Raw genomic sequence first — 11,707 nt, 5'->3', positions numbered from 1 at the left:
TTCCTGCAGGCAGCAGGGATGGTCACAGCACTCACCACTCCTGCACTTACACCCACATTTAGCTCTGGATTTCTACTTTGGGCCCTTAAAAACGAAAAGAAACTTTCAAGCTGCAGTACATCTCCAAAGTGCTTTGAAAGCTGAAGTACACTGCAAGACCTAAAAGCAAAATGCTGTGGCTTTTGGTATCTTTACTGGAAGCCTGTTTTTTCTCCTTTTACAGAATTTTTTCACCCTGCAGAGTTCACCCTTATCTAGCTTTTACGGGAAAAGGAACAAGCTACTGAGACAGATAATGCATTGCAAGAAAACAGCAAGCGAGAAGCATCTTGTGACAATGGAACATAAAAGGTTCCCTGTCATAATAAAAACAATTATAACAGGAAAAAACCCAGCAGAATAAAAGATTAAAGAGATGAAAATTATTCGACACCTTTTACAAACTCCTGAATACACTTAAAACCTTTGCTTCATGGGCAGCATCCAAAGGAAGCACAGAGGGACACGATTTCCATTGCTTAACGTCCAGAAAGTTCCATGTACTTTTCTGCAAATCAGAATTTTGCTTTTTATCAAATTATTTACCAGAGAGAGATCTAGAAAGCACAAATTTAGCATTGCAGCTTCAGTGGTAGTGATAGACATAAGAAACTGTTATTGAAAATATTTGTTGTGGTAAAAAACCGAAGAAAATGGATGATAACACTTTGAAGAAATTTTACTTCATTCTTTCAATCTCCTAAACACAACTAAAATGTCCAGTGCTTCCAATGGTAAGTCAACAATTAATTCCTTCAGCTCTGAACAGCAGCTTCTAAAAAGAGGGATGAAATCACTCCTGTAAAAATTTCAGGTTTTTGAAACTTGTCCAGCTCCATTTAAACAAGTCCTAACTTTTCCCTTAAAGTCAAGGTTAAGCCAAAACCTTTGCCACACAGTCAATGTTCTTCTACTCTTAAAACATTCTGTCTGTGTCAATGACTTGAAAACTGAATTTGGAACTCTAAGTAAGGATATTTATTCTAAACAACAGAAAAATCAGAAGCCACAACTCAGTTGTTTATTGAGAAAGAACATCCCAACACAGTATATGAACTTTTGCTTAGAAAAGAAATGAATTTAAGGAGAAAGCAAGATTCAGACTGTTCACAAAGATCAGTTCTGTGCATACCTGAACCTTCTTGTTTCCTCTCACCCAGCCATACTTCACCAACACACACCTGGGAACAGTTCTTCTGGTTCTGCTAAGTTATGGGGAATGTTTATGTTTTCAGAACTTTAAACAGTGAAGACAGAAAATTAAAATTCCCAAACAATCAAACAAGATGCAGAAAAAGAAGTTTTCACCTCACTTGACCTCTAATCCCCTATAAATAAACGCAGTAAAAAAAAAAATCAAGTTTTACACCGGCAATAATTTAAAAATTACCTATTATTAATTAGTAATTGGATAGCTTTGCTTAGTGTGACCTATCACTGTAACCACCCAGTGGTAAGAAATGGACTTTCAGTACCTGTAATAAAACAGCTCAGAGTAAACAAAATACTTATTTCAAGAAAACATACGAAAATCAAAACTATTATATTAAAAACTCTCTTGTAATTACATACAAAATAACTATCAGAGCACTTGGTTCATACAGTGTTGCTGCAAGTTTTGAAATCAAGTTCTTGATCCAAGACAGTGCAAGAAATGGGCATCCATCTCAAGCCTGTCTGCTTGGGGACACAGACAGAAAAGATTCTGTGTGTTCAAGACAAAACTGGAACCATAAGGTGAAAGGACAGGAAGCAATCAGTGCAAAGAAGCTAAAAAGACTCCAACAATGCCAAGTTCCCTGCACTGTCCCATTAAAACACACTTAGAACATCCACAGCAGCTGCCTCCATTCACAGTGTTTTGTTTTGGGTTTTCTATTGGTTTTCCTGGGACTCAGATGTCCATTTAAACACTTGGCCCTCCCAGATTTCCACAGCCAGATGCAATGACTTCCTGCTACAGCTCAGGTGAGAGCGTCAAATGGTGTCCTGAAGAGAATGTGCAGTTTGTGAACCCCTCATTACACATGGCTGCCAATCCATATTTAAATGCAACCATGAATAACAAAACTCCCCTCTAATGACAGTGCAAAACCTGAAGGAATACCCATGAAATATTTGTTAGCTCTTGCAAAGTGCCTACAAGCATCACTTGTGTTAATACCCTGTATCTCAGCCTGCCACTCAGCAAATCTTACTCAGAGAAGAGAAACTGCGTGGCAGCAACAACCCAGCCCCTCAGCCAGCTGTGACAAAATGCTCAGAATTTCTGAGGTTCAAACACAGTCAGTTCATTCCCATCATAGAACTCTCTCAGTTGGTTTGACTCATATTTTATGGAAGGTGGTTCCATTTGCATCCCAGGCTCCAGAGCGTTCTGCCCTACTATTTTAAGGTTCACCAGTTTTATCTTCCAGGTGTTATTCCTCATGGGGCAGCTGATGAGCCCAAAGATTTGCTCAAAGATACCCAAACAAGTGTTGTCTCTGTGAACTGTGCCAGCCACTGCCACCAGCACCAATCCATGAGGGGACATGGCACATTTCAGGCCATTGGAATGCAAATTTGGGTTGAAGAGGAGACATTCTTCTTTAACCAAGGACAGCAGGCGCAGGCTCACCATGTCTGCACCCACATATTGTTCCACGTTTTTTTCCAAAGTGTTGTAACAGAACTTCAGTTTGGCATCCTCCCAAAAATGCTGTGGTCCCCATGTTGCTTCAGATTTTACTCCCAAAGGGTGCTGAGAGTTCAGGAGTTCAAAGTACCACTGGCAGAATTCTCCTCCTAGACCAACAATGTCATCTTGTGGTGACTTCTGTCCACTTCCATGACTCTGCAGTCAAGCAAATTTTTTCCTTAGAACTGTTCAGCAAGATTATCATTTAGAAAAACATCAGATCATGCACATGCTTGTATTAAACCTTTTAAGAGAGTGCCTGAAGAGAAATACCAAAGTAAAATCTCGTTTATTTTTACCAACATGATTATCTAATGTAGAGAACCAAGACAGGTTCTTTGAATTACACCTAGAAAGTGCTTCACTATCTTGGGCTCTTTACAAACAAAGAGGAAAATCCTGGTTCTACTGAAAAAGAGCAAGGAAAGGATGTAAATTGACATTTTTTGGAACTAAATGTACAGTTACTTGGTAGGTCTTCTCAGTATTTATGACTTGATAGCAAGACTTTTCTTAGAAATAAATCAAATTTCAAGTTGGCTAACACCAAAGTCTGGCAAGTATTAAATTGTGTTATAAGCACTAAGCAATTAAGTCTGGAGAATTCTGTATAGAAATGCAGTATTTGCTTCACTCCAAGTTGAAATTAATTTCCAATTCTGTTACATGGGTTAAGGCTTCCCATTTCTTCAAAGTGGTGAAGAGACGAGAATAAAGATAAAACAAATGCAAAGAAAGATGTGATAAATAACTCAACAGACTTTCTTTTAAATTTATAAATGTGTTTTAAGTACTTCATTTATGTACCGTTAACCACAGAATTTTGTTAAGAGAAACCTTTATTTTTTCTCTAATTATGCACACAGAAAATTGTTTTGAAAACAATTCACAGCTAAATGCTAACTATCAGTTAACTATCAGTTAATCCCTGAGTGAAAGCTCAGTGCAAGAGGTTCTTAACAGGGACAGAGCTCTCACAGCCCAGGAGATGGGGCTGCTGCCCATGAGGGTTCTCAACTACAGCAAGGGGGCCAACTAGAACCACAAATAAACCCCTTCAAGTTCATTACATCATGAGGATTTCCTAACTGGCAAAATTTTTACTTCTAAATAAGCTATTAATGCCAAAATACATTTCCCTACACTGTATTAAGTGTTACAAATTCATGGGCAGATTTTGCTCAGCTTTTTCTGCCTCACATGGAATTCATTGCTGCAGCTCAAGAGAACAGCTCTTACTCAGCTGAATGTTTGTTCCTTTTCCTTCTGATCAAGGGACATCTGCATGGACATTTTTCAGATCTCAAAGAGGAAACAATCATCTAAAACACAGGGATAAGGAATGTGTCCTCTGTTCCCACCAGTGCTCTGCTGTAGGTTTTCCAGATCTTGGGGGCAGGCATTCCTTGCTACAGCTCTGAAGAGAGCTCACCATAACGATGAGTTCAGTTTTTTGGAAAAAAGGGAAAGAAATGGCACTGACCTGTCACTGCTGCAAACTGCACATTTAATCAACATATAAACTCAGTAAAACCCCAAAGGCCCTTGCAGGATTTCTGTGCCATTCTTACTGTTTTCAGTTGCCCCTGAACCCACAAAGCTATTTGTGAATAACTTCTATTTTAACCTAAAAAACAATCTAAAAACTCAAAGCATGGAGAAGACCCCACACATTAGAGCTCAAACACAGGGGAAAACAGAACAGACATCTTCATATGTTGTAATTTAAAAACCAACCAAACCCACCTAACACCAAACCAAACAAGAGTTAAAAAGGTTTGGGACCTTCCTACAGGTGCAGAGCCACATTTGCACTGCTCACCCTGTGGAGGCAGCGCTGAGCAGCCGGAGGGTTTCCAGCAGCAGCAGCAGCACTCACCTGCGCAGGTTTCCTGTGCCCTGGCTCCGGGGCTCGAGCCGTGAGCTGCCCGCTCCAGAGCTGCTTCACTCGCTCGATCAGGACGTGTTTCTCCGAGGAGGGAGGCACCGAGATTCCCTGTGCCGCCAAATACTTGAAGATGATTTCTCTGTAGACTTTCCTGCGCCTCAGAAGTTCCTCCACGTTTTGGCTGTACACCAGAATGGCATGAATGGCCTCTGCAAAGAAAGAAATTGAAGTTAGAGTTATCTTCTTTCACAATAAAACCCCAAACCTAACCTATTTCTTAAACTCCTGAGCTCGAAACACAGCACAAGACAAGGGGGCAGGACCTGAAGACAAAAGTTTGTAAACTGAAATGTGGCCTCATCATATCAGACACAGAATACACCCAAAAGCTTGCAAATATGCTTCTTGGACAGGAATTCCAGTGAATGTTTCAGCAATGCACAGTAGTTTGAGAAAATGAAGCTCCACCTCCTTCCTCCTTCTTGAAGCCTGCTGGAAATGAAACTAAATCTGTTTTACTTCCACACTAATGTGATTACAACTCTCATGTTCATAAGAATATGCAGCCTAGCACAACAGTGCACTGAATGGCAACAATAAACAAAACTCAGCTACAAGGCTCTGCGGCAGAAGGAGGAAACATGACAAAACTTAAACTCTCTTTAAAGCAGTTGTAGCAGACCGTTCCCACCTGAACTGAGGCTAGCATTTAACAGGGGACCTATAAAAACCTTAAATCTAACCAGAAAGAAATAGCTAAAGCAAAACACAAAAATCTTTTCATTTAACTTACAACCACTGCAAAAAGTAGGGAAAAAAGGTAAGAGGAAAAAAAAACCCCAAAACCTACAGGCAAAAGACCTTTCAAAGAAATGTATTGGGCAAATCTTACAGGTTTTAGTTACATCACATGAAATATACTCAAGGCTGAGTACAAGCACATATATATTACATATACATACTCATCAGGTGTGTGTGTGTGTATATATATACACACCTGAGGCCACTGGGCAACAAACCCAACAAACCCAGTGGCCTCAGGTAACTCACATAAAAAATTAATTCTTAGGAAACAAATCTCAACAAAGCAATGGAGGATGGTCACAGCTGGAACTGCCCTGCAAAAAAAGTAAGTAAGTTCAATGGAGATTTGTATTGCACCCTTTCAAAACCTGAAAGCAAATGTGACTGATGCCACAAGCGAGAGACTCTGGAGCTTTCAATACTTTTCAGCACTAAGGGCCCAGCCGTGCTCGCAGCTCACTGCAGGGGTCTGACAGGACAGAGAAGCTCGCCGAGCCGAAGGTTGGCTACGATCCCGTCGCCACCGCAACCTCCTCGGCCTGAACAGCCCCAAGCTCCGAGCAGCCACCCCCCGGAGCTGCCGGGCCGTGCAGGAGAACGCTCCCGGCAGCGACCCCGAGCCCGGCGATACCCAGGCCCCCGGGGCAGCCGCAGCCGCCGGGCCCGGGGATGCGAACGCAGGGCCCGGCCCCGCTCGGAACGCCCCGGGCCGGCGGTGCCGGCGCTGCCCGCGCACCTTGGCGGCTCTCCGGGTGCACCAGGCGGTTGGTGACGGTGTCGGTGAGCGCCAGCAGCTCTTCGGTGTGCAGGAGCTCCAGCAGGTCCCGGCACCCCGCCCGCTCCCGCTCGCTCAGCCCCGGGCCCGCCATGGCCGCGCCTCGTGCAGCGCCGAGCGCCCGCCGGAAAGAGCGGCCGGCACTGAGGTTCCGCTCGGAGAAACGGCCCGGGGGGCGCACAGCGGCTGGAGGCGGCCTGAAATGTATAGATTGTGCGTGTTAAACGTATGGAGAGTTTATATCCGAGTCTATCCTTCCCTTCTAGCCCGCACTGAGGTCGTGCTGAGCTCTGGGGAGATGCCGGAGAGCAGCAGCATAGAAAGGGATGTTTGGGTACACTGGATGGGAGCCGGCCCTGGAGCCAGGGCCAACATCCGTGTGCTGGGGACATCAGGGACAGCTTGGACAGGGAGGCGATTGTCCTGGGGACAGCCAGGGGATTGTCCTGCTCTGCTCTGGGCTGGGACAGCCTTACCTCCAGTCCTGGGGCACCTCTGGGCACCACGGTTATAAAGCCATTAGAGTGTCCATGGGGAAGGGCCTTGAGGAGAAGCTGTATGAGGAGGGCTTGATCTCTTCAGCTGGACAAGAGGAAGACTCGCTGCAGTCACAACATCCTCCTGAAGGGAAGAGGAGGACAGACACTGAGCTCTCTGCGGTGACAGTGACCTGAAGTGTCAGGGAACGTTGAGGCTGGGTATTAGAAAAAGGTTCTTCTCCCCAGCACCAGCCTGGCAGAGTTCAAACAGCATCATGATGGTGCTCTTAGCACAGGGCGTGGCTCTCAGAATCCCGTGCAGGGCCAGGAGTTGGACTCCGTGATCCTTGGGGGTCCCATCCAGATCAGGATATTCTCTGATGTCATCCTATGATTCCTACCACTGGTCACCTCACCTGGACTAAGCCAGAGTCCAATCCACTTGTGCCTGAGGCAAGAACTGCATGTGCCCAAGTGATGCATGGCCCCAGGGCAGCATGGCACAGCACCTGTTTAAGGAAAAACAGTCCTATAAGCTAAAGATGCTTTTTGTTACTAAATAAATGCAAGCTTTCAACCTCGTGTTACTCTTCCACTTGGCACTGTTTTCTCTGTCAGGGGCAGACAACCAGTGATAGACACTTCATAAAAGAGGAAAGATAGACAAAAAAAGGGGATAGAAGACAGTAGAAGCTTCCACTGAACTAAACATCATAAGCTACATGCTGAGAAAAATAAAGGTGCAAAGAGTGCTTGACCTCTCTGTGGCAGAAAAAGCCAACACTCTGCTCCACCCCATGCTTTAACAGGAATGTGTAAAGAGACCACCTTTTTGTGCTAAAGCTGTCTATGATTTCAAACCCAGGAACACACAGATCCTGTAAAGACACTCAAAATAACCACGTTTGAATTACTGATGATGCTTTTACACTAACAACTGAACTCATCATTTTGGTGGGCTCTATTCAGAGCTGTAGTAAGGAATGCCTGCCCCCAAGATCTGGTAAACCTACAACAGAACACTGATGAGAACAAAGAACACATTCCTTACCCCTGTATTTTAGATGATTGTTTCCTCTTTGAGATCTAAAAAATGTCCATGCAGATGTCCCAGGTTGATCAGAAGGAAAAGCAACACATATTCAGCTGAGTAAGAGCTGTTCTCTTGAGCTGCAGCAATGAATTCCATGTCAGCCAGAAACAGCCGAACAAAATTTGCCCATGAATTTTAAATTCAACATTCAGATAAAAACTCAATCTGGAACCATCTGGAAAGCTTTAACAGAATAATGCTTATTGTCTGCTGCGCCAAACTTCCCCTCATGTGCACAATGATTTAAAATTCTTGATTAGTATCAATCCTGCCAACTACAAATTAGACAACTCATCTGAGAAACAAATTACCTTTGCTTCATTTTGCTTATGTTTCAGTAAACCTTTATTAAGATTTGGAACCTTCAAGGAGTAATGCCTATCCAAATCTTCTGGAATTCAGGGAAACAAAAAAATAACCATCAAGATACCATTTTAAAAATTAGATTGAGATCTTTGCTCTGCTTTCAGTAAGAAATCAGGGGATGAGAGGGGAAGGCAGGGAGAGGTTTCCTCAGCATAGTCACATACCCATTAATCCTTAGAGAGGAAAAGTGCACTGGCATCAGAGATTAGAGACACTTTTCAATATTCAGGACTAATGTCTCCCCACAGTTCCTTTCCTGTTCTAAACCAAGACCAGCCCTGTCAGCAGGATTATTTATAATATATTTACATTTTATCTTACTTTTTAAATCTTCCCCCTTTGGAGGCAATGGGGTGGAAAAGTGATAATCTCCGAAGTAGGTTTCATTTTCTTCTCTCCTTCTCATAACTCAAAATTCCCTTTAGAGTTTTTATTCAAACTTTTAATTGACTTGAGCATTGAGCAGGAACTAGCATTCCCAAAGGGGAAGAAACAGGAAAATAATTAGCCTATATAAACCAAAAGGTGAACAGTACTCTTGTAACAATAAACTGCTGTCGTAATTCAAGGAGTTACTACAAAGATTGTCATTGCATTTTCTCCCTCCTGTCCATCTGAGGAGGGGCAAAGGAGTTTATATTTGGTGTTAACATATTTAACAAAATATTTATTAAATAGTTTATGTACACACTGCCATTTTGATAAATATTTTTGCTGGCAAAACATACCTGAGATCCCTTACCCTTACACTCACACTTACCTTCCTCAGGCAAGGACCTTGTCAAAATTATCCACAGTAGAAAACAAAGGTAAGTTTGAAGTCACACACACACAAAAAAGTCACCATCCAAAATTTTCCAGAAGACAGTCAAAAAGCTGCAGTCAAAAAAACCTAGGAATTTACAGGGCTGTGAAAAATAAATCTAAATTACCCAGTAATTTCAGGTGGCAGTGTTGACCTTTCTGAAGCAAAACAAAACAGCAGTTACACTGTCTTGCTGTCTGAACTTGACAACCAACCAGAAGCAGAACTATCTTAAAACAGTGGTACCCTGACTTGTCTGTGGCACCAAATTTGGATTTTGAGCCCTAGGAATTAACTGCTGCCCCCATTTTGAAGCTTGGTCTGTTCAAACCCAAATATGCACACACCTGGAACATCAGGACCTGGCATCTTCACGCAGGTGCCACTCAACCATCACATACTAAACATAACACAGCAGCTCTAAACATGACAGCAGCATTTCCAGAGTGACTCTCCAAAAGACAAGATCAGTTTCTATTAACAACAAAGACAATGTTTTATTGAACAAATCTATGTACAGTAAAAAAGGTCTTTAAAATGAAACACTACTGTAGATTTATTGCAGTTTGATGGCTCAGTTTTAATTTGTACTCTTATATAAAATGCAAAGTAAAATAATTTAACATTCAACAAGGAAGCACAAATTTCCTTTCTTGCTGAACCTGTAACAGCTTTTACAAATTAAGTCCCAAAATGCATACACTGCATTTAATCAGAAAGGTGTTATACAGTACCAAATAAATTAAGAAAATAGTAACACTACCACCCCCTTGGGTCTTTTGTCCATAGCACTGGTGTTAAACAATAAAAGAAATGAGTACAGCTGAACCTTCCATGTGATATTAAAATCACAAAGTTTAATGTTATAAATTATCCAAACTATACAATTCATATAATTTTTATGAATATGGCTAAATAACCAAAGTACCAGTGACCTTGTCCCACAGATATGACCACTTGCAACCTACTTTCAGTACTCCTTTTGTCTTTTTGTGAAAGGTGCCTACACCAAGCGGCAGCTTTTTGAAATGAGAAATTCCATCACCTTGACAGTGAAACATGATGGGGTTAGAGGAGACACTCTCAAAACGAAAGTCCAAAACCAACAGAAGGAATGTCATTAATTGCACCAACTTTGATCCAACAAGGCTCCTAAGCTCATAGACAACTTCAGGCAGCTTTAGGGTAGCTGGAGGCTTCCATTACACATGTACTTGAGGATTTATTGGATCAAAGTGTTACATCTTCAAGGATTTCCAATTATATCACACAACGTTAAATGTCAGCGGAAAAACTCAGCCAAAAAACCTACAACTTTCAAGACCTGTAACCTGTTTTCAGCCTTAGAAGTTGCAGGCTTGGTATGGGGTAATACTAAAAAAAAAAAAAAAAAATTTCCTTAAAAAGCATGGAGAATTATTCCACACATGATCCAAGTATCTTTTTGCCTCTGATTAAAGTTGCTTAATACTGCAACTATCTGAGAATACCAAGAAGTATCAGAGAGTAGCTTAAAGAAAATGCAATGTCTTTTGAAGTGAAAATAATTATTTTAAAACAGTACCACCCACTTGCTACTTGAAGTCAATTTAACAGATTCCTGATAATTGTCAGATGATGCTCATCTTCACCTATATGTAAGAGCTCATATTTCCTATTTTCCAGAGTGTACACACTGAATACATGAGAGAAACAAATGGTGGTGTCCCAGAAAAGCATCTTGGAACAAAAATAACTTTAATGCAGGTACAAAAAATTATGGTCACAGCTTATGCATGTACACAGATGCATTTATCTACACACTTAAACCAAAGATAATACAAGTCTCAATCATGTTTTTAAAGCATCTTCAAATATATGGAGCTCCAGGGAAAAGGCAAAAAAGCACCAAAGATTAAAAGTTACATTAAAAAGATTTTACACAAACATCTTTTTTGGTTTTTTTTTGTTGACTCACTTTTTAGATTTTCAGAACTGTAATACTTTAACATGAACCCTTTTTTCTCCCAAATATATTTAAGCAATGTCAAGCAAAGAAGGGGGAGCCTGGGAACATTTAACACAGTACCCATGTCCTTAAAACTTAGTTGGTATCTTAAAAAATGTGCAAGTGCATTTGTCTGATAAGGACCCCATTAACTTGGTTTAAAAAATTTAATGTATTTATACATTAAATATATATATAGTGTGTATATACGTATATATAATGAACGATGCATTTAAATAAGGTTTTTTGCAACGGCAAAAAAAAATTCTTTGGTGCCTCAAACATCATACAAATCTCTGGAAGTGGGCCATAACTGGGATTCATGTAACACACACATATCTGTGATCATAATTTTAGAACCTTTTATGTTAATCCAACTCAAAGTTAAGGCAAAACTCTTCTAGAACTCAAGAGCATGATTTTGAATTCACATTCTTTTTACCTTGCAGGAAGGGGAAAGAAAGCAGAATTAATGCAAGTATCTGTTTAGTTCCACAGAGGATTATCAGCAGAGGCATTACTGAACTACTGAGTTTGTTCCAGAACAACTCCATAGCCAATCTTACAGAGAAACCCTTGGGTTTGCAAGAGTGAGCCATTGCTACAATGAACAGAGGGCTTTATGCACCCCCTCATTTTTTGCTCATTAATTTTCACCCACCTGTTGATTTAAGCCCTGCACACACTGTGATGAACTCTTCAGTGACAGCTGAGCAGGAACAGTTGCTCTGTGCTGTCCTGCATTTCTGGAAGGACTCTGAACATCAGTTTTCACCCCGTGCCTCCCCTGC

At 41.4% G+C, this 11,707-nt stretch overlaps 1 protein-coding gene across 1 annotated transcript; it reads right to left on the bottom strand.

The window, feature by feature from the left end:
• Positions 1 to 1,395: 1,395 nt before the first annotated feature.
• CUNH3orf38 (chromosome unknown C3orf38 homolog) lies at positions 1,396 to 6,280 on the bottom strand. The gene is made up of 3 exons (XM_054270360.1): positions 6,148 to 6,280; positions 4,599 to 4,816; positions 1,396 to 2,875 (listed from the first exon to the last, which is right to left on the bottom strand). Exons 1-3 carry the CDS (start codon positions 6,278 to 6,280, stop codon positions 2,300 to 2,302), a joined length of 927 nt encoding a protein of 308 aa, XP_054126335.1. The 3' UTR covers positions 1,396 to 2,299.
• Positions 6,281 to 11,707: the final 5,427 nt, after the last annotated feature.

The sequence above is a fragment of the Melozone crissalis genome, unplaced genomic scaffold, assembly GCF_028551555.1.
Source record: "Melozone crissalis strain CALT ecotype California unplaced genomic scaffold, PUWL_Pcris_2 ptg000009l_1, whole genome shotgun sequence".
NCBI classification, from domain to species: Eukaryota; Metazoa; Chordata; class Aves; order Passeriformes; family Passerellidae; genus Melozone; species Melozone crissalis.
The sequence above is the reverse complement of the archived record's forward strand: the minus strand, read 5'-3'. Positions and strand labels throughout refer to the sequence as shown.

Excerpts from the sequence above, each read along its gene's own strand:
- CUNH3orf38 (XM_054270360.1), bottom strand. The coding sequence starts at position 6,280 with ATGGCGGGCCCGGGGCTGAGCGAGCGGGAGCGGGCGGGGTGCCGGGAC. Across the intron at positions 4,817-6,147 it reads GCACCCGGAGAGCCGCCAAG|AGGCCATTCATGCCATTCTG; the intron begins GTGCGCGGGCAG and ends CTTTCTTTGCAG. Across the intron at positions 2,876-4,598 it reads GGCACAGGAAACCTGCGCAG|AGTCATGGAAGTGGACAGAA; the intron begins GTGAGTGCTGCT and ends GCTTGACTGCAG.